At 37.4% G+C, this 23,437-nt stretch overlaps 1 protein-coding gene and 1 long non-coding RNA gene across 2 annotated transcripts in view; one reads left to right on the forward strand and one right to left on the reverse strand.

The window, feature by feature from the left end:
* Positions 1-19,873, forward strand: part of LOC148130387 (uncharacterized) — a 60,345-nt gene extending 40,472 nt beyond the window's left edge. The window contains exons 2-3 of the long non-coding RNA XR_015749734.1: positions 18,648-18,742; positions 19,780-19,873. This is a non-coding gene — a long non-coding RNA (uncharacterized LOC148130387). The remainder of the gene's footprint in view (positions 1-18,647; positions 18,743-19,779) is intronic.
* XPO4 (exportin 4) overlaps positions 1-23,437 on the reverse strand; it is a 78,712-nt gene that overhangs the window by 15,155 nt on the left and 40,120 nt on the right. The window contains exons 10-16 of the mRNA XM_026675073.2: positions 18,628-18,804; positions 12,469-12,611; positions 12,221-12,363; positions 7,272-7,449; positions 5,377-5,536; positions 4,456-4,625; positions 3,001-3,175 (exon numbers count right to left, since the gene is read on the reverse strand). Of these exons, the coding sequence (XP_026530858.1) occupies positions 3,001-3,175; positions 4,456-4,625; positions 5,377-5,536; positions 7,272-7,449; positions 12,221-12,363; positions 12,469-12,611; positions 18,628-18,804 (1,146 nt within the window). The remainder of the gene's footprint in view (positions 1-3,000; positions 3,176-4,455; positions 4,626-5,376; positions 5,537-7,271; positions 7,450-12,220; positions 12,364-12,468; positions 12,612-18,627; positions 18,805-23,437) is intronic.

A 23,437-nucleotide genomic window follows, 5' to 3' on the forward strand; every position in this document is an offset into this window, starting at 1 on the left:
ACAAAAAGAGAAAAACTAAAAAAGTCCGGTTGTCTTTTGAAAAAGCACTTTTGGGGCATCCACATCAAAATTGGACTGTATAAGGCTAGTGGGATTGTTTTAATCAATAGTGGAAGAGATGCGTGGAGAAACTGAGTCACAACAGAACAGTTGTCTCTGGAGTCTCACTATGGGAGTGGTAGAGGAGTCATACCATTTTTTCGTCTTTTAAAGCAAACCCTGATAAGCATGGTTGGAATTCTTTTACGTTGACTTGTCCTATCTGGTTTTGTATAATATTTTGTTTGCCAAAAGGGCTCATTATCCATTGTAAAATTTTACAACTAGCTGTTTCTGGCTCAAGAATATAGCCTTTGTTTTTGCAGCCAAATTTTTAAACACACGGCTCATACTATTTTGAAAAGTCATTTTTTGAGAAGCTTCCTTGAAGAGGAAGGGGGAATATTAAGAAATATCACATGCTTAAATCCTGGAAGGCAATGGAACGTATCTATAGATAAAATGAAGGGGGGAAAAGGGGGAAATTTTTTAGTTTGAGTCTGTTTTTTTTTCTCTATATATGTGTGAGTGTTCACATGCATGTCTGTGTGCCGAAGAGATATATTAGGCAAAATATGGCCTTTGTTAAGCAGCTAAAGCAGGGGAACAAGAGAGATGAAGAACAGGGACAAGGTGGTCATTTCTGATCCATTCGACTTTCCCCTTGCAGCAGCCATATTCTTGTATTAATGATCCACTGTCCTCCAGAATAGGTGACTGCTCTGATAAACCCTCCAGAATCACAATACATTAGGCAACCTCTCAAAATAGCTTCTAAAGCAGGGGTGTCAAACTCAAGGCCCACAGGCAAGATCCGGACTATGATAAGGTTAGATCTGGCACGCGGGGCTGCCCTGGAAGCGGTGAGGGACATGCCTCCGTTGCCTCAGCCTGGCCCAGCTGGGCGCTCCTTCTGGGCACGCACAGCTCATCTGCCTCACTCCTCCCAGCCACGCCTTGTCACGCCTATACCCTCCTCACCACACCTGGCCTTGCTTGGTCTTGCTTCACTTTGTCTCGTGGGGGCAGCAGCAGAAGCCTTGAGGAGTGCAGCCGGGTGCCCCCTCGGGGAAGTGGGCAGGGGTTTCCCATTTTCACCTCTCCTCACTGTCATTGCCTTTGGGCCTGGACTGTGGCCTAAAACTGAACTTGTAGTTCGGCTGCCTCCCCCCACCATGTCCTAGCACCATTCAAATTTCCCCCAGGCACCCTGCCCATCTGCGTGCAAGCACTGATGCTCTGCTGCCCCCCCCCAGGCTTTGGCATTCACCCTGGATCACCCCTTCCAGCTCACCACAGGTGCCCCTTGACGTGAGTGATGAATTGGCCACATCCACCCAGTCATGTGACGACCCAGCCATGCCCACCTGGCCCTTTGAAGGCAACCATAATACTGATCCGGCCCGCAATGAAATTGAGTTTGATACCCCTGCTCTAAAGCAATGCCTCTCAACTTTAGAATCTTTTAAGATATGTGGACTTCAACTTCTGGGAGTTGAGGTCAATGCATCTTAAAGTTGCTGAGGTTGAAAAATAATGATTTAAAGGATGCAGATGGATGACCCAGTAGAGACAGGAGCAGCCTTGAACTGTGGAGACAAAATGATGAGTGGACTGCTTTTAAATAAGTTTTTCTGTGTATCAGCAAAAACAAGTTTCTAAAATATGCAAAATCAGTAAATATAACTAAGTGACATAGCACAAAATGAAAAAAGGAAAAATAAATAAAAAGGAAAGTCAGACATAAGTTATTACAGTTACATTTCATTGTTTAATATTTGTTATTCTAAGTCCAGAACATTTTTTCATGGAATTTTATGACACTTTTTGATAGCAGAATTCCCAATATTAGAACTTCAATTTTCAACAATAAAAATGAAAGCAGTGATGCATGAATATCAAGAATGACTTTTAAAGTATTTAAATATATTATTTAAGTCAACTTATTGTTGCATTCAAATTATAAGAATTAGTATTTTTGCAGTTCAAGATAATCCCATGATTTCCCAGTCCAGAATCAAAAATAAGGTTGGCAACAGATTTCTTTCCTTATCCCTGAATAACTAATTTCTGGTAATAAATGGTAAGAAAATAGATAGAAAAGTATTCTATTTTGAAAGTATGCAGCTAAACACCACCAATACGTTTTGTATGCACTCATTTAACTCTGGATATGCAAAAAGTGTTGCTTCATTTTAAAGTTAAGTAACAGTATACTGCTTAAATTTATAGATTATATTACCTAAGAAATAAACTACATTGCAAATAATAATGTAACACTGGATATATGAGAACCACTTCATTGTAGTGGTTAAGGTATCAGGCTAGAAACCAGGACTGCATTAGGCCCAAAGGCAGCTGGGTGACATTGGGCCAGTCATTCTCTCTCAGCCCTAGAAAGAAGGCAATGGAAAACTACTTCTGGAAAACCTTGTCAAGAAAACTGTAAGGATAAGTTCAGGCGGTCATCTAGACCAGTGATCCCCAACCTTTTTACGCCGTGGCCCGGTACCGGCATCAGCTGGGCGCCGCCATCTTTTTGATGAAACGTGCTTCCGGTGAGCTTTCTACCCGGAAAAGCTCACCGGAAGCGCTGGCGCCGCCATCTTTTTTGATGAAAACGTGCTTCCAGTGAGCTTTCTACCCGGAAAAGCTCACCGGAAGCACTTTTTCATCAAAAAAAGATGGCGGCGCCCAGCAAGCCAGCGGCCCGGTAGGACCTGTTCCGCGGACCGATGGTTGGGGACCCCTGATCTAGACTCAAAAACTGACTTAAAGGTATGCACACACTCCCAAATAATATAACACTAGTGGGTAATTGATGCTCTAATTTTTTTCCATACAAAATAAATTAAAGGATTTTTTTAAGTCAACAAGGAAAACAAATCAAGACTACTGAATGCCAAACTCTGACTTTCTGATATCACTCATCCCAAATTTTGAAGCAGAGATTGCACTTACTTCTGTCCAGTACTGCTGTTTGGTATCTCCATCCATATGAGCAAACCCCCCAAGAACTAAGGCTTTCATTAATGTACGTTGCACTGAACTGGATAGAAAATGAAGAGGGGGACTCCGTCTGGCAAATTGTTTTGCTAAGTTCCACCAGTTTTCACACTGAATTACTAAATTTGCCCTTGCAGAAAAACATTGAAACACAATAAATAACAATGCAATAGCCTGCAACAGTTAAATAAAACCAGCTTTCTCCCAGATAAAATTTTTAAACAGATTCTTAACAAACAAATATTTATCTAATAACATAGTATGTCACTGGCACTAGAATAAGTGTTGTCCAAAGAATTATTCCCCTTTGTTTTGTTCATGAGTAGAAACAGGACAAAAATAATTTATGTCTTAATGACAATATTCTTCTTTTGGGAACTCACTTAAACCTGAACTGGCTATAGCAGATGTTTTATATGTATTTATACATAAGCACAAGCTAAAAGGAATTTTAGAAATAAGCGTTGGAACTGCCAATTCTATTTAATAATATGAAGCAATCTGTTTCTCGAAGAGATTAGCAGTAAAACTGAGGCTTGGCAAATTGTCTTTTTAATTCTTGGTGTTGATCAAATCAGAAACAGTTATCAGAATCATGTTCCATGCCTTGGAAATAAGTATGGTGTCTTAATAATAGTAGCTTAGCACTAGACTCATCAAGCTTCTAGAAAGAATCATTTTGAAAATTAAGTTTGAGTTCCAGTCCCTAAGTAAGATTGTCCTTAACTTATGACCTGCCTTTTAAAGATCATTTGAAATTACGAGGAGCCTGGAACAAGTGCCCGTTTTGGAAAACGGGTTGCTCTTATGACTGTGGTATTTGCTTAATGACCACTGCAAAAAATGTTGTAAAATTAGGTCTAGTCAGGTGGGATCTCAATTTATAACTGTAATGACTTATGATTGGAAATCCACCCCCAATTAGTTCGTTCAAATAGTATCATTTTGCTTGTGAACTTATTGGATAGTAAGAGCACTTCCAACCATTTTAATGTCTTCCCATTTTCCTCAATGCATGCCTAAAACTCTTTTGAAGTAGTTCAAACATGTATCTTCACAACATACTTTTCATGGGCAAGCAATCTATATTGTGAATGTAGCCCAGATACATGCTGGTTATGTGATCTGTCCTCAAAAGATACAAGTTTGGAATTTTAAACTCTTATTAAGTTTGACATGTCTACTTTGTATTTAACACATCAACCAATGAAAAATAAACATAAAAATATGTCATCTATCTGCCTTCCAGATAGATGGCACCAGGCAGTTGTTTCAGCACTACTAATATTTCTCACAGCTACTATTTATATGTTCACAGAGTCTACTAACATCTGGTTTGTCCAGAAATTCTCATGGGATTCTTAGAAAAATATTTATTTTTTCATCTAGGAACATAACTTTTAGGCTTACCTCTCTCTCCTTTCTACCAAAGTTACCAGTAGCTGCACAGTGTCATTGGCAAGTTCTTGCTCAGAACTCCATACTGCAAGATTGCTGAGTACTTTTTCTAAAAGGTATCCCACAATCCATTGGGCACCCTCAGTGTCAGCACCAAACGCGGTGTTGAATGGCAAGCTTATCTACAAAAAAACCGTTAATATTTATGAATGCCACAGAATGTAGTTCGGTGTATTGATAAGAACATTGTCTGACTCCTTAGCTTTCTTTTGTTTATTGTCAGTTAAAAATACGTATCAGTTTTGTTCAAAAATGCCTTAGAAATAACATAATTGAAGGCACAAACAGATTTAATAGACAGATTCATTATGGCAGGAGTCCCCAATCCCCAGATCAGAGACCAGCACCACTTCGAGCCCTCCAGGAACTGGGCCATGCAAGTGAGTGAAGCCCCATCCATGCAAGCACGGTATCCAGGCAGCATATAAAACCATGCTCCCTCTCCCCAGTCCACAGAAAAACCGTACTTCATGGAACTGGTCCTTGGTACCCAAAGGGTGGGAGCAGCTGCATTATGATGTTTCCGCATGCATGCACCTATTAATGTTAGAGGAATATAGGTGGCCCACACATGCAGCAGAAGCAGCTGAGAGGGGAGATTATCATTTTAGATCATAAAAATGGTGTGCTATTTTGAATGCTTCTTCCCATATATAAATTCCCTAAAAACTATTCTAAATCCTCTTTATTATTTATAAGGAACATCTTTATTTATTATTTATAAAGAACTCTTTCACTGTACATTTAGATCAGATCATACTTACTTAAGCATTGCAATGAAGCTCGTGCGGTTTGTTACAAAATCTTGGAATTCATGCTGTAGGTAATTTGAAATTAAATGTAAAAATGTCCACAAGTTTAAAATTGTTTTACCTGGTCATATAGCTTTTCATCTACGAGGAGATAGGTTTTTGCCCACCGTTTGAGGAACCACACAATATCTTTTCCCATTTGCGGGCTCAGAAGGTGCGTAAGATCTGCTCTTATTGCTCGAGACTCCACTTCCGAAACTCTTAGAACAGAAGACAATAACCTGAAGAAAATTGAAGATACCGTGATTTCTACCTAGCACTCACTGATGTTGATTTATGCTTAAACACATGAAACCTTTCAAGGTTTGGGGGAATAACTGAGTGACACGATCAGCATCACTATTTCTATCAGCAGAAAACATTAAGTTTTCCACATATTCACTCTTTCACCACTGAACAACAGCATATACTGCCTATTCTTTACTTTAGAGGCTAGTATAAAAATCCTCAATCTTTAATTTGGAAATCTCAGGCTATTGTTGCAGGAAGAACTAATTCTCTTAATACAACAAGCCTGCTTAGAGTATTTGAAAGTTTTATTGAGATTTTATATCAATTAATAGTATTATTCTTCAGCCCAAGTCTAGTTTAATATTGCTGAAGTTTTCCAAGACACAGCATTGATTTAATCCGTGAAGGAGCATGTTAAAGAAAACAGTCTCTTCAGAGGACAATAAGTATCTTGGAGGAAAGAGGGAAAGTGATGCCACCATTCAATGGCAACACATACAGTTCCCCAAAAAAGAAACACCAAATTAATGATCATTTAAATTAACGGTTTAAATGCTCCAAGGCAGCCCAGATGGGATAGACTTTTAACTCACATACCTGGGGAGCTTTAACCAATAGAAGGCAGTGCTGGGCTGATAGTTTGATACCTCAGAAATTTTATTCTTAGTATCACTACAAGATGTCTCTGTAGCAACCACCATATATCTTCTATTTAGTCAATTCCTCTAAGCATGAAGGAACTGCTGAAAAACCTGCTATCCTGGTATGAAAATTTTATAAGTATTCTGGAAATGCTGAAGTCTGTGGTATACTGGCTGAAATTTATCTTTTTAAACAAAGTACTTATTGCCATTTCCTTAAAATTTAAGAGTTCTATGTCCATCTCTCCTTACTTTTAGAAACTTGATCTAGAAATCTGCAGAAAATATTTATTGCTGCCAACACTTACAATATTACAGACCATATATGGCCTCAAGTGTAGCAGTTTTATTGCAGCAAACAAGAGACCATATGCATATTAATAAAGATATTGTTTTCCTCTTATAAAACAAAAGTTTTCAAAATAGAGGGATACTAAAAATTTAATTCAATATACTATGCTTCCTTATCGAGAGATGTTAGAAACAGGTGTTCCTCTTTTAACAGAGTAAAATCCTTTAACACATTCTCCTCAAAGTCTCTGAATTTTTACCCAGACCAACAAAGTATTTAAGAATGTTAATTTTAGTGACTTAGAAAGCATTCTGTGACTTCATATTGGGTTACAAAACTGAATATATGTTTTGGCAAACACATTCTGAATAGTCATTTCTGCCTTGCTATAAGTTATTTATTTTGATTTAAAGATGCACCCATGTCACATGCCTGTAAACATGTTCACAACAACTCATTTCATTTTCATTTAATAAGCAATGTAATTCATTTCTCTGGCACACAGTTTTCCAAAAGTGATGTTTATGTTATTTTGCACCAAACCCCTCCCCCCAAATCTCACTTTTAACACAGTGCATCATATTGTTTGCTTATAGCAAAAAACCTTAACTATTAAAGTTTTTTCCTCAATCATCAATATTAGGTCACTACACTTAATTCTACAGAAAGCCTACTTTCTTTCACCAGTTCTGCCATTCACATTGTTATCATGGATTAATAATTTACAATGATAGCCCTATCTACTTCTGATTTACGGTTCAATATTTGGCATTAAAATACTAAATAAATTACCTAATAACAGAATCGGTTCTGTTGTACCCTGGAATGGAAGAGGCCTTTTCTCCTGGAGATCCAAGAATTTGAAGCGTTGTATTGATGTCAACCTCAGTTGAATGCTTAATGGAATACTCCATTATTTCTGGAGGTATTAGCGGAGTCTCTCCCTGAGTATCATTAGCTAAGAGGTAGCCTTAAAATTAAAAGCAAACAAACAAAAAAAAAGAAAGTAGTGACCTCAGGTTACCTAGCCTAAATTAAATACTGCTTTAAGGGCCATCAAACAGATGCTGAGAGAATTGGCATCAATATTTAACTAAATTCTATGATATGCTTAAATAAAAACTTGCATTTATGTTACATAATTCAGTTTAGTTTTGTATTGGATTTCTACAAGTCAAAATAAAGTCTACAAGCAGCTACAATTACTAGGGAGAAAGCAAATAAAACTAAATTCACCTTAAATCCCACAACAAATATAATTTTTGAATAATCCATCTCCCGTCTTGGCCATCATGTCACTGCTACTTTTTAAGAATCTTTTGCATTTGCAGCCTAGGCTAGATGGAACCTTTTCAAAAATTCCTGTAATAGTGACAGCTCTAACCAATTAACTCCTTGGGGGGGATATATAATAGTTAAGAATGCAGAGGAAGGAGTGAGATTGTGAAATACACAAATTTCAAGATCAAAATAATGTATTGAGGGGAGACATGAATAATTTTATTGTTCCTCCTTCCATGGATCTGCATGAAGCCTGCAATGTCTGTTCCTCCAGAGGCAGTAGACCTCTTCTTATTTTGCAATATAATATACACTGCTCAAAAAAAATAAAGGGAACACTTAAACAACACAATGTAACTCCAAGTCAATCACACTTCTGTTAAATCAAACTGTCCACTTAGATAGCAACACTGATTGACAATCAATTTCACATGCTGTTGTGCAAATGGAATAGACAAGCGGTGGAAAGTATAGGCACTTAGCAAAACATCCCCAATAAAGGAGTGGTTCTGCAGGTGGTGACCAGAGACCACTTCTCAGTTCCTATGCTTTCTGGCTGGTGGTTTGGTCACTTTTGAATGCTGGCGGTGCTTTCACTCTAGTGGCAGCATGAGACGGAGTCTACAACACACACAAGTGGCTCAGGTAGTGCAGCTCATCCAGGACAGCACATCAATGCGAGGTGTGGCAAGAAGGTTTGCTGTGTCTGTCAGCGTAGTGTCCAGAGCATGGAGGCGCTACCAGGAGACAGTACATCAGGAGACGTGGAGGAGGCCGTAGGAGGGCAACAACCCAGCATCAGGACCGCTACCTCCGCCTTTGTGCAAGGAGGGACAGGAGGAGCACTGCCAGAGCGCTGCAAAATGACCTCCAGCGGGCCACAAACATGCATGTGGCTGCTCAAACGGTCAGAAACAGATTCCATGAGGGTGGTATGAGGGCCCGACGTTCACAGGTGGGGGTTGTGCTTACAGCCCAACACCGTGCAGGACGTTTGGCATTTGCCAGAGAACACCAAGATTGGCAAATTCACCACTGGCACCCTGTGCTCTTCACAGATGAAAGCAGGTTCACACTGAGCACATGTGACAGACGTGACAGGGTCTGGAGACGCCGTGGAGAACGTTCTGCTGCCTGCAACATCCTCCAGCATGACCAGTTTGGCAGTGGGTCAGTAATGGTATAGGGTGGCATTTCTTTAGGGGGGGCACAGCCCTCCATGTGCTCGCCAGAGATAGCCTGACTGCCATTAGGTACCGAGATGAGATCCTCAGACCCCTTATGAGACCATATGCTGGTGCAGTTGGCCCTGGGTTCCTCCTAATGCAAGACAATGCTAGACCTCATGTGGCTGGAGTGTGTCAGCAGTTCCTGCAAGACGAAGGCATTGATTCTATGGACTGGCCCACCCGTTCCCCAGACCTGAATCCAATTGAGCACATCTGGGACATTCTCGCTCCATCCACCAATGCCACATTGCACCACAGATTGTCCAGGAGTTGGGGGATGCTTTAGTCCAGGTGTGGGAGGAGATCCCTCAGGAGACCATCTGCCACCTCATCAGGAGCATGCCCAGGCGTCGTAGGGAGGTCATACAGGTGCGTGGAGGCCACACACACTGAGCCTCATTTTGACTTGTTTTAAGAACATTACATCAAAGTTGGATCAGCCTGTAGTGTTTTTTTCCACTTTAATTTTGAGTGTAACTCCAAATCCAGACCTCCATGGGTTGTTAAATTTGATTTCCATTGATAATTTTTGTGTGATTTTGTTGTCAGCACATTCAACTATGTAATGAACAAAGTATTTAATAAGAATATTTCATTCAGATCTAGGATGTCTTATTTTCGTATTCCCTTTATTTTTGGGGGCAGTGTATAAATAGCAGGCTTTATCTTCCCAATAGTCACACCCTGAGATACAACAGAGTGGAAATGGCTGGAGTGCTTCCAATCCCCCAATGCATTAGCATGCAGTATCATCAGCATAGTAGCACTTGAAGGCCATTAGGGCTCTCAAAAATAAGAATTTTATGTGCCAAAAGGTACATGAATGGAACATCATAGCATGTGAATTAAGACCATCATTTCCATAAAACCCCAATAAAAAGTCTTTGGTTGTGTATTTGTGAACCAATATGTCAGTAAAACAGGACTATTGTTTTAACATCAGTTTGGAACACATACACAGATCTGAGATATCATATGGAAACATCGACCGTTAAGATATCTGCACAGGAATGTGCCTGTATGTTCCAAACAAGATGATAAAATAAATAATAGAAATAAAATTATATAACAATGGAGATTATTTAGACTACCGAGTTCAATCCTGTGCACAGTGCAATAACCCTAATTAATGCATCCCAGACAGATGGCTGTCTTCTATTTGAATGCATCCAACAAAAAGGAATCCATCCCGTCTCAAAAATCAGTTCTGCTCTGAAACATTTCTTACTGTTTGGATATTTTTTAAATAAAATTCAGTTGGAATTGGTCTTCCTAAAAGTCAAATCTATTATTCTGCCCTGCATTCTGGAATGACACCAAACAAAACTTCTTGTATTTTTTGGAGAATGTCATCATGACTCTCCTCAATTGTATCTTCTCAACATGTAAGCATTTTTTTTCCTCACGGAACTGAATTTCCAAGCCTCAGGTCATCCTCATGTCTTCTTTGTACTGGTTCCAGTTTGACTGAATCCTTTAAAAATGTTAATGCTCAGAACTGGACAAAGTACCTCAAGTTTGCCCATTGCAGAGCAAAGCAAAACTGTTTGAAGATTTGGGAGGCGTATTTGTATTCCTTAAACCATTACACACTTTTGATTCAGATTCATATTTTATAATCAACTATAATTTCAAAAAAAAGTTGTATATACTATTACCAAGTTAAATATTTCTATGCCTGCACATTTTATTTTCTCTCTGTAACTGATGACCTTTCCATTTGTCCCTATGGTAATTCGGTTAGTAGTTCTCTTTTTAGTTCAAAGTATTGACACACGTTGCAACTGAATTAAATGCTGAGCCAAAATATGAGGGTTTTTTGTGCTGATTAATGGAAAAGCAGTTTATAATAGGATGAAGGTCTTATTCTTGGAGGCCAAAAGATTAAGAGGCAATTTGGCCTTCAGGGCTCACACGACCCTTGTTTCCCAGGCAACTGAAGGAGATCATTAGATGCTGTTTCAAGATACTTCTTTCCTGTATAGTCTGTAACAGGGGTGTCAAACTTGCGGCCTGCAGGCCAGATGCGTCATGAGCTGGCCCCGGGCCTGTCTGGTTTAGCGAAGGGGGGAAAAATCCCGATACGTCATGTAACGCTGCCGTGACAATGCGAGTTTGACACCCCTGGCCTATAACTACTGGGTCCTCAACAGCATGTGATACATTTAAACCTCTCCCTATCTGTGCTTCCTTCCATTTTTCATGCAGATACTAGTCTAAAGAATCTAGGAGGCTATGTCAATGATGAAAAGAAATTTGGCTGTAGTAATGGAATACAGCAAATATACTGTAGCCTTCCTAATTTCTTAACTTTTTTTAAAAAAAAATTAACTTGTAAATATTAACCTTGCTTTTAATTTTGCATTAAGCTTTTAGTTATGTTTTTATATCATTTTATGATGTTTGTAAGTCGCCCAGTCACCTAAGTGAGATATGGGTGGCGTAGAAATTTGATAAATAAATAAATGATGCCTGGGCTAATTCATAATAGCCATCTCCTCAAGTCCAGTTTAGCTGGACTTTTTCTAAACTGTCATCATTTATTTTTCCTATTCTGTAGGCCTTGAACAAAATGTTAAGGTTTCCTGTATTGTATATACCAATGCTAATCCTTCCTAAATACAGCAATCCCCATTCAAGAAACAAGCAATTGTTCTCAAATACAGTAAAATAATTAGACTATCTTTCCAAAGTTGTAACTTTGGGTTTTTGACGGAAGGGATTAAAGAGTAAGGAAACTAGTAATTTGATTCACTGAGCCATACTGGACAACTGGAAACCACAACTCAATGATGTCAGGTAAAATTGTTCCTGTTTCTGCTTGAATAATATTCCAACTTGGCCAAAATAATAAGAAAAAATTCGTGCCTATAGAAACTACTCTCCCTTATCAACAAAAATCCCAATATATTGCTGAATGGTGCTGCATTTTCCTTCTTTTTCAATGGAAACAAACCAGAAGACTAAGATCCTTGTACCTAATCTCCAAATCTGATTTGGGTTTTTTTGTTTTGTTTGTTTTGGTTTTTTGCTATGTGCTAAAGAAAACCACCACACTCTAATAAGGCCATTTTTCCTTACTTGAGAGTTGTGAAAATAAGGGTGCATCTATGTAAGTAAACTACACATACACTAATTGACAGAAGAGCTAATTTGTAATAGATTTGACAAAGGAACTTCCATTTCTAATGGGATGGTCTCAGTTGCCTGCGTGCAGAAGTCTCTACTCACCTGTGACTAGAATAAGCCAATGAATATCCTCATACAAGTCATCAAGCATTTTATTGTCAATAGAGCTTGATCCAGCTGAACTTATTAATTGCTGATGCCTTTGTAACTGGCCATGAAGCCTTGTCACTCTGTCTTCTAACAAACTGAAGGGAAACATTAAACAAGTTTATTACTTTTTCCACAATGAAGATGCAATGAATGAAAACAGCAAAAGCGATGTCAAAGGATACAAATGACTGGAGTTATACCTGATAAGAAGAGGTATACAGTGTTCAGCAGCAATTCTTCCTAACATGCCTATGCTGGCCAGCTGATCAGAAAATTGTTCTCTGTCATCCTCCTGCAGCTCACTTATTTCCTCCTCCTCCCTGGAAGCCACACCATTGGCAGTCTGAATTGAAAAGAAAATGCAAGCCTGTCACGTTGTAAAAACTGATTTTCTAGAATGTGTTAATATTTCAAATAAAATAGATTAAAAACTGACCCATCATAAGCAAATATAAGGTAATATGTCCAGATGTTATTCAAGGTGAAAAAGTACAAATGTAGAAAAAGATATACTGTGGATCTGCAGCTACTGCTTTTTTCTTCTTTGTAATATCAAAAACACAGGAGCGCTTTATTGGATAGGACCAAAAGCACACCCAATTCAGCATTCCAATCCCATAGGGGAAAATCAGCTATCTGTGGAAAATTCTTCTGATCATGTTTCTTAATAATCAGCATACATACTGTTTAAGAGATGAGAGATAATAAACAGCCATAGTAACTAAAAGTAGCGTAAACTAGGACCTTCTCCTCCATGAAGCTACCCCCAGTTGGCCCTCATATTTTGTGGAAGAAAATTCTGAAGTTACATAGGAACTTATGTTGACAGTCCTGAAATATCAAGCTTTCTTCCTACTTATTATAGCTGAAGGTCCTAGTTCATGCTCATTTTGCTTTGTAAAATCAAAGTTGAAATTCGGCTCAACTATATATTTGGGGTGGGGCGTAGGGGGAGGTTGCTGATGGAGATCTGCTTAATTCAATTTTCAAAAAATGGTAGCCATTTGCTTCTAATATTATTACAAGCATCAATTCTCCAAACATTTTACAGCATTTGGAACAAAGAAGTTGCATAGGAGAATCTCTGTGGTGGAACTAACAACCAACAAACCATGAGAACACAGAGCACTGAGCAAAAGAGTTAGGGGAGGAAACAGGATCATTACAGAAGGTATTATAGAATCCAGGAAAGAGGGAAGCACGAGAAAAAGATTCAGAAGAACAGGAAAATCAGTTTGGTAGGCTTTTAGAATTCCATTACATTAGTAGCAATTTCTTTCCAGAAATATAAGCGGTTTTTGTTTTCTATGCTCATCAACTTCACATGTTTGACATTAAATTTGAAAGCTCCCTTAATTTCTTCCATTAAAAAGGATTTGGTCCAGTGTTGAGGATCTAGACATGAATTCTGTCCTCAAGGTGCCTCATTGACAGAACAAGTGGCAGAGGTGCTCCATTAGAGCAAATTCAGGAGGAAGGGCTGCAGATCACAAGTGTGCATAATGCTACAGTGCAGTTAATGCAGTTTTTTGGCAAGGATTTACAAGGACCAGCTTGCATAGGCTGCTATGCAGACACTTATTTTCTGTCCCTATGCAAATTTGCCAAAGAGGTTGTTAGAGAGGGAGGAGACAAGATCAATTCCTTACTTTCCCTATTCAGTTTAGCCGGGCAGAATTCCCTACAGACCAGACCAAGGTGGCATTTGAAAATAAGAGCAGGCAGATGAGCAGTACTACTCATTGAAATCAACATACTGTATGAGATACCTATTAACTTTTTATGCAGATGTTCAGAGCTGATTTTGATAATTCCAACTGGAGAGTAATCACCAATTGGGAGATTAATAAATTGTGACCTGGAAAATGCCATATACTTGACTACACATATTTGACTACGCATATTTTCAGTTGTTTGTGCTAGGAGGATGTGCTTCAACGATTTTCCTCCAATCAACCAGCATTAAGCAGGTCTCTCCTATTAACTGAAGATTAATTAGTATGACAAGGCACACCCTAGATCTTGGAAGAATTAATTCAACATTGTATGGTGGTTAATGGTAGGCTAGATAAGTTGAGACCTAGAGGAAATAACCCTTTTTTCAGTTTTCCCTTCCCCCAAATTACCTTCTGGGATTCCAAGGGGTGAAACCCAAGGAAAAAGGGACAATGAAGAGAACTACATTTGCAGTACAGAAACAAAAGAAGACCTTAGACCAGGGCTGTCAAACTTGCCATGTCACGTTGCTATCATGTGACATTTCGCAATGTTTTTCCATTTCATGGAGCTGGGTTGGGGATGGCCTGCACATGACGCATCTGGCCAGCGGACCACCAGTTTGACCCCTGCCTCAGACTGTTTTTTTAAACTTCACTAAACTTCTGTGCTCTGGATTGGCTGTAAAGCATCACACTTGTACAGTTTTAGGAACCCTGCAAGTAAATATCTGCAAACCTTGACTTTGGAAAACTGCAGAAGTCCCTCTCAAAAGCTTAGCTGGATTTCCCCCACAATATCTGACACCAGGAAATAATGTCCTTAGGCTTTGCCCCTCCATGGCCACAGAAACCCACCTGCTTTTGGATTCTGGGATGTTAATTTCGTAGGTGGGGCTACTATGCGGCAGTTGGGCTTGCACACAAAACCACCAGTAAAGCTATGATAGTGAGCTTATCCAATGGCAGATCAAGAAAATAAATTTAATTTGGATGGAGGGATATAAATATTTAACAGACTTTGATATTCATAATATCAAGTTTTACTACATGTAACTTTTGGTCTCACAGTGCTCTGCTGTGCTCCCAGCCACAGCTACTGTTTCAAACTCAAACAGGACAGGGAGAGGCACATTGCAGCCTCTTCAGGTACTTCAATTTTTGATCTGTCCATTTATCTTGAGGAAATGTATCATCCATCTTTGGTGATTCGACAAGGAGATATCATTCTCTATGCATTTTAAGGCTGGTGGGAAAAGTGTACATAAGGATTCAATGGCTTGTGCAATGGCTTAGTATGATTTCTAAACCCAATCACTATGTTCTGGTAAGCAAATTGATAAAATTGTACACATCAGATCTAGAAAGAGGTAATTCCGTACATTAGTTTTCTACAACTATTTATTAAATGCCTGAAAATATTTTTAAAGTTGTTTCACAAAGCATCAATTTAATAAACTACAAAAAAATTCTGAAGAGCATGCAATAAAGAGAGCAGCAGCAGAAACAGATCAAAGATTTACAGCGAACACAAGTACCAAGATCATAAGCTATGCTGTTTTAAGAATTGTTATTTTTTTCTGAACCCTTAGGAAATCACCCATACATTTATTAATTATAGGTAGTCTTGAGGTACGAAAGGCCATTTAATGACTGTTTGAAGTTATGAATGCCCTCCAAAAGTGGACTTAAGGCATGGGTTTGAAATTACAACCAAAAAGAAGCTTCTGGAATCATGTCACCTGGATTCAGTCACTCCTGAGGCAGTGGCCATTTTTAGTCCTGTCTGCCCTGGTCACCCACAGTTACAACAGGCGATTTCTGAGGCCCATATGATTGGCACTTTCCCCCCCCTGGTCACATGACCAATCAAGGTCCAGGGTCTTTGTGGCAGGTGCTTACTTTTTTTTCCTTCTCACTGCTGCCAGATGGAGGACTACAGGAGTGAATCTCTCATTGCTGCCCCTCCTGCTTCTTTCATTGCTGTTGCCTTGACAAATAAGAGTACTATAGTTGCCTTGTTAAGTATTTTAAAATTTTCTTTTTCATCGTAGTTATGATTTTTGTTTGTAAATACATTTTACAAACCTTTATTATTATTTTGGAATTGCTAGCAGAAATATTAGCCGGCGTCTACAGGGAGCACTTTTAGTTCTGTAAAGTTCCTTTGCCTTCTGTGTACTATTTGTTTGCATGTAGTTTGAGATTGCTTGCAGAAAGATCCTTTGCATTCTACTGTACTGTGTTTGTTTGCTTTTGCTTTGAGGATTAGTCTGTACTACTGTAGAGAGCTTGTAGAACAGCTGATGGGGCAGGCAGCAGTGATTCCCTCTGGAGGTTCTTCTCAGTGTTCTCAAAATTCATCCCCCCCCCCATACACCCCAGTTTAAATCTGGGCACATGCCTGGAGTCACTGCAGCTCTGAGGCACATGAATGTCTGATGGGTGAGCAACAGTGTTTTGCAGGGGAGCCCTGCAAATTCTCTTTGTTCACTTAATAATGACAGAGGTCAATTAATGAACTTAAGCAAACAGCAACCCTGATTTTTGTTCATACATCGACTAAATGGATTCACTTAACAAGTGCCATAAAAATGTTGTAAAAATAAGTCCAATTCATTTTGTGACAGTCATTTGACTTACATCCCTAATGGGCAGGCTCCATTTAAGGTCTTACCTTGAAGAATACCTGTACTTGAAGTGGAACCAGAGGTTCTTATTTTTTAAATGCACAACATCCAAGAGGTCAAATTTTAACCTCCTTTGTAACAAACCATTTCTTTCTTTGCTCACCACTGTTATTTTGTTATCAAACTTACAAAGTCTGCTCACTGCTTCCTTCCAAACCCAAGTGAGAAGCAAACCATGCTGAGTTCCATAGAATGCCCAAAGTACATTTTCAGACCAACTGCTAATTAGGAAACTACATATGACAGGGGAGGCTGCTAATATTTGATTCATTTACAATTCTGTAAAACAGGGGTGTCAAACTTGCGTTGTCACGGCATAGTCATGTGACATATCATGACTTCTTCCCCCTTTGCTAAACCGGGCATGGGCATGGCCAGCTGTGATACATCCTGCCCGCAGGCCACAAGTATGACAACCCTGCTGTAAAAATACAGCTTGGAAATACAGCTTCTTTAGGGACTTAAGGATTTGCTGAAACTGAGCCAGTCACTGAAATGGCAGAGGACATAAATGCTCGTGATTTTATCATTCCAGTGCTCAAAAATAAGATTTACACTTCCATTTCATGATATACTTGAGGGCATATAATTATCATCAACAGTAGCACTAACACTCCAATTTGACAGGTCTTCAGACTTATTCCATGTCATCCTCCAGAACTCGCTGATTTGTGGCAGTTGTACTTTAAATAGGCAAGCCTCTCCCATGGTAGTCCTGGCACTACCACGTACTCCTAGCTTTCCAAATATGGCCATTAACCAAGAATCTGCTAACATTAACCAAGACTCCTGCAATAGCACTCTACAGTAACATACACAAAACAGTATTGTGCTTTGTTGAATGCATTAGATTTTAATAATGAAGCTGATTACTGCAAAACAGAACCAAGAGTATGTAATTATTTTCAATTATCAATTCACAATTACCATATTTTTCAACTGGGGTAAATTAGTTTTTTTTTCCACAGCAGAAAAAAACAAACACATCTTGAAATCCCATCTAAAATCATTGCAGATATCTTAGCAAGAATACTGGAAACTAGAACCAAGCCATGCTTTCATCTTTTAAGAGGCTCTCTCAATCCTCTTCCCTTGATCCCACCACCCAATAATGTTCTTAATAGCTGCAATGCCACAGCTGTCTATGGAAAGTGCTTCTTGTTTGGAAAACATTAGTTGCTGCTTTGATATTGAAGAAATCAGAAGTTTTTGTATTGTCAGCTGTGGCTTCTAAGTAAACAGGCGTGGGGATGAACTTATCACAGAGAAATTAATGAATTATCTGCACAAACAAATTATGCTGGAATTATCTAGTCACAAACTCAAAGGCCTTAATTATGAAATGTATTGGCTGGCACTTTGGCATCAACCTAGTCACTGAGGACTTAGAATCATCAATCATCAGTAAGTGTTCTCCATGCCCAAAGGAATGTTTGAATTATCATTAAATCCTATTTCAATAATCCAAGACTGATAGATAAATGGTGATAATTATACCAGTACAGCTAAACCCTGGTTTCTCAGACTATATGTAACAAATCAAGAAAACTGGAAGAGTCAGTATGAAAGGGGGATGGGTTTGGATTTCTGCATTATTTTGAAAAATTAAATTTTAATTAAAATTTTAATTATCCCATTGTGATTATTATTTCATTAGACTTGTCACTTTGTTTTTGACAGTTTTAAAGATATTTTAAATAGAAATTACTGTATTTGAAACCTATTGTGTAGTACTGTAAAGATAAATACATTTACTTCCACTGACCAGATAGCAAAATCGGAGAAACTACATTTCTCTCCCTCCCTCCCTCTCAACACACACACACACACACCACCAAAGGTTTAGCATGATTGTTTAATCTTGGTCAATACCTTATTCATCTTTATATTTGAATAAATCAACTTTTAAATTATTCCACATCTCAAGATTTTCATAATTGCCTCTAGAACTTACCAAATTCCTTGTGCCATCAGGAGCAGCTAAGTGGCACTGGATGTAAGAATTAAAAACCTGAACAGCGTGCTGAGTAAAGAAGCCTTTGTGGAAATGTTTATCATCTTGTACCAAGGTAAGCCATGATTCCAAGAGCTTGTCATATGCCTCCATATAGACCATATCATCTTTGTCAAGCTAAAGAGATAAAGCAAAAATACAAATTATCCAAAAGTAGTCAGATATTTCATCAACATTAACTCAGTAAATTTGCAAGAATATTTTTTCCATTAGTTGTCTATATACTTAATTCCAATTATTATTGTGTGACAATGCCTACTACTTTTCACTGTTTCCAGTAGGCTTTTAGACTAACAGATAATGTATTGTGATTTGAACCCAGTATACTATAAACCTTCAAAGAATCCAAACAGCTAGTTGCACAACTGGAGTACCATATGATATTCCTTCCCATTAGCTGTGTTTCTACTCTCCTGTCAAAATGTTACACAAATTTCCTCAAGCCTTTGAACTTATTTTGCAAAAATGAGAAAGGAAGTTCGCGTTTGGGAAAAGAAATCTCTTCCAATAAACTGTTATTTTTAAAACTGGAAACAAAAGTTGATTGATAAATAGACATTACCACATACACACACAGAATGAGAACATGTTGCTTTTATGCAAAGTCAGAGGATGTAAAACAATTCAAACAGTTTACCTCCCAAATAAAAAGGTAAACCCAATAGTAGATCAAGAATAAATTGTCAGAAAGTGTTCTTATGATAAAAATCTCATTCTAACTTTTGAAATATGAAGTTCTTAGTTCTTTAAACCTATACCCGACACACTAAGATTACAGTGGTCAAGTAATCCAGCGGACTTTTTCAGCAAATATGATCCGAGGTGAATGAAGGGGAGATTTTCTGCAAGTCTTATTTTTCATTTAAATGGCATTAGATGTAAAGACAGGAAGGGAAGAAACTAAAAAGATATTCCCAAACAATTTAATTTAAAAATTCATTTTTTAAAAAACTGGATTACAAATACTTCCTAGTATCTTTTAAACTATGTAATAAAATGACAAGGTACGAAAGAAATTAATCTGTGTTTACAAACATTTATACAAAAAAAAAACCTCTGACCCCTAACTGAGGCGTTTTCAATTTTTTTCAGGAGGCAGAAGCTATAATTTAAAAATAAAATCTCTCATAACCCTTGATCAAGAGTCAATGGACTGGTGACCAAATTTGGCTGAATTGACGTAAGTAACTTTTTGACTCTTTAATCTCTCACAGAATCTTGTCAAACTCTCATGGGACACCATAGTTCCATGGAACACCGTTTGAAAACCATGCTCTGAAAGATTAAATAAATGCAGACAAGTCGTCTTTTTTCAAAAATCCATGAAAATGGTTAAAGCAAAAGGTGGAAGAAAGAACTGTGGATACTGATAGTCTTTTAGATTTACAATATTTCACATGGCAAACGTGTTCTCTGATTCTTCTTAATTCTCTTTTTCTGAAAAGCAATGCAGTAATAAAATACAGTGAAGGGCAAAAATTGCTTTAATATACAGTATTTCAGTGTTCATGGCTTACTCTTTTTGTTAACTTTTTTTTGTTAACTATTTTCTTGCATTATTTAGGTTTCATTAGTTTGTAGTCTCTCTGTAACAGAAACTGAAACTAAATTTACTAATTTAAAGTAAATTCAATCCAAAACTGAGTATTGCCTGAATAAATTATACTTTTGTATATTACATATCCAAACATATATCTATCTAGAAGCAAACTAAATTATACAAAATTGATTTTTCTAAACAAAACTAAAAAACAACTGGAAAATAGTATTAGAAATTACTATTCTGAAAAGTACAAGAAAAGCTCCAATTTTATTTTATTGTTTAAAAATGTCTGCAAATTTTGTAACTACCGGTATATACAGAAGAAATGTGGGATATAGGATGGCATGATTTTCCTATATCAAATGGGTTTTTTAATATATTTTTTATTTTAAGAAATTTAAATTCATTTAAAATCTGAGAATCAGTTTAATGTAGTGCTGGGCTAGAAACTGGAAAACTGTGAGTTCTAGTCTCCTGCTAGGCACAAAAATCAACTGGGTTAATTTTTGAACAGTCACTCTTACTCAGGCCACTACATAAGGTTGTTGTTGTGAGGAAAATAGGAGGAGAGAATAGTGTGCACTTCATGCTACCTTGATTTGTACAAAATAAAGGTGGGATATAAATCTAATAAATAAGAATTAAATCCTGCTTTAGCATTGGATTGGCTACAATGCTAGAACTAATAACAGATAAATTCTAGATAATAAATAACGGGTTTTTCACATCTCCTTTACAAATCTGCTGCTACATGAAATTATTTTTTTCTATTAATACTGACACATTAGCTAAAGCCACATAAAAAATTAAAGCGGCAATTCCCTACATGCTGGTTAGCTCTACCTGCTGTTTAAACTAATGAACAATTAACAATTTCAAACTGCAATACATAGGGTAATGGGGCTTAGGAATATCTTATATCATTACTTCAAAGTTTCAGAGCTGGTGAAACGAGCATGGTTTAGTTCATACATCCCACTGCTTGTTTTCTCAGTCAACATGACAAAACTTTTCTAATGATTCTATGAGTGGAATGGTCTGGGGTAAATCTCCTGTTATACGGAGCTTTGGAACAGGTTCATGCTTCTGATTACTACAAAGCTCATGCAATGCAAAAATCCTTTGCTATTTAAGAAGAATGTGGGAACATAATTGCCTGCTGCTGTATGCTAGCAAGAGCGCTGGGGACATTAGCCCCGTGCTAACTGCTTTATGGAAATCTGTCAAAGGTGATGAGGAAAATTGAAACAGAATAGTAAAATTCACCCCCTTTTTTTCTCCATTCAAAGTCTATCTCCCCATTATGAACTTAAATACACAAAGCAAAACTCAATACTGTAAGGAAGGAGAAAACTTTGTTATTTTTTTTAAATATGTGTAGAATTATCAGGACTAATAAAAACATTCCTTTAGTAATTCAAGATACAATCATGTGGAATATTCATAAATGAAGTGGAAAGCTGAGTTACTAGATTCTAGGACTATACAGAGATTCAGTTCTGATTTTAAAAGAAACTACTTTGAATATCTAGAGGCACATACATTGTATTTATCTACAACTCTTTAAAGCATGTGTATCTTTTGCTGGGCACAGATGGCTATATCCCCTGAAGTATCTGTTTAGAATTGCATCTGAAGCATCACATCTCTCTCCTAGATTCTAATGCATCGATGTCCTATAAGCTTGTCTTTATCAATATGCGGACAACCATGGAAATTGCATTTGCAATTGAAAAAAATACATTGTCTACTATATCACTTCTTCATATACTTAAGAACACACATTTAAAACACTTTTGGGGCACAAGGACATACTGTGCCAGTATAAACCTACAAGGTATTAAGAACTGTCAATGCAGACTCCTCTGCAGGAAATATTATACCCATCTGGCGTTTGAGATACCGCCATATGTGCTAAAACCAATAAACTAAAGGCCACAATGATTTAATATCTAAAATTAAATCCTAAAATTAAAACCAAATATTTTATTAATTGCTTTCAGCGTTGCTGTTATAAGATGGCTTTCTGAATTTCTGAAGACAATGCATTCTAGATGATGGTAAAAATGTAAATGATATTTACATTTCATTCAAACCATCAATCTCAAGACAAAATTCACAAGTGCTCAAAAAAACCTTTTATTCCAATACATTTTTTAAAAAGTCACTATTATAGTTTCGAAAGTGAACACCAGCACAGATTAGGGAAATTGGTCTGCTCTGTCAAATCCACTCAGGCAATATGTAGTAGATGCTCCATCCAACAATTACTCTTAACCTATTCTGCTCAATTTGAAAAGTGGAATAGTTTGAAACCTCTGCCTCTTACTCCTAAATCTTAATTTTATATAGCAAAAGCTGAAGACAATTCTGGAAGCCCAAACTAGATGTTACACAGATGGTATATAGATCTCTTACTCAATACTGGAGGAGAATTAGAGATAAAATGTATGTAAATTAAAATGCAAGATGAGAGAGATATGGAGTGTGCTTTATAAGAAAGAACAATTAAATGGAAAAAAAATCCCGTTAAATTGGAGACCAAACGCAAATTCTTTAACCCCAGAAGTTCAGATTTAAAATATGTACACGTTACCAGTTTTCATGCCTTCCTCTTACTCAGTTTTGTATTTCCCTTATAAATACATTTACAACTGTAAACCACTGTACAGAAAAATCCTTATAATATGAATATATAATATTTATAGATTTATTGATTTATTTTCAGTTAATTGCTTTAAACTTATAAAGAATCCAGTAAAGGCAACAAAAATGTTCACATGTGGGAAATTATCCAGTTCAACCTACTATATCCAGCAATGTTGATATAATCCCCACACAAAATGTTATTATAACAGGAACTAAAATGTATTAATTGGAGTAACATAATGTCAAGACTTCATTTTTTCATGCTAATATCAAACAATACTAAACTGAGGAAAATATCAAAACACAACGTAAATATATAGTTCACTGCAGAACTGCCAACTCTGCATCTAGTACATCGCTTTAACTCAGGGTGATTTTGTGCTTCATTAGGAGCCTTTAAACCAACTAAATTTCTTCATAAAACAGAATAGGACCACAGGAAAGGATGCAGCTCACTGTAACCATTACAAATTAACTGAGCACTAAGGGAAAAAATAGTACCATAAGCTAGACATTACATAAAACTAAAAGTATTTTAAAGTTTCAACATTTTGGAAG

This window comes from Notechis scutatus, chromosome 5, assembly GCF_049901735.1.
Source record: "Notechis scutatus isolate UNSWTSFEM ecotype Mainland chromosome 5, rNotScu1.2, whole genome shotgun sequence".
In the NCBI taxonomy this organism is placed as follows: Eukaryota; Metazoa; Chordata; class Lepidosauria; order Squamata; family Elapidae; genus Notechis; species Notechis scutatus.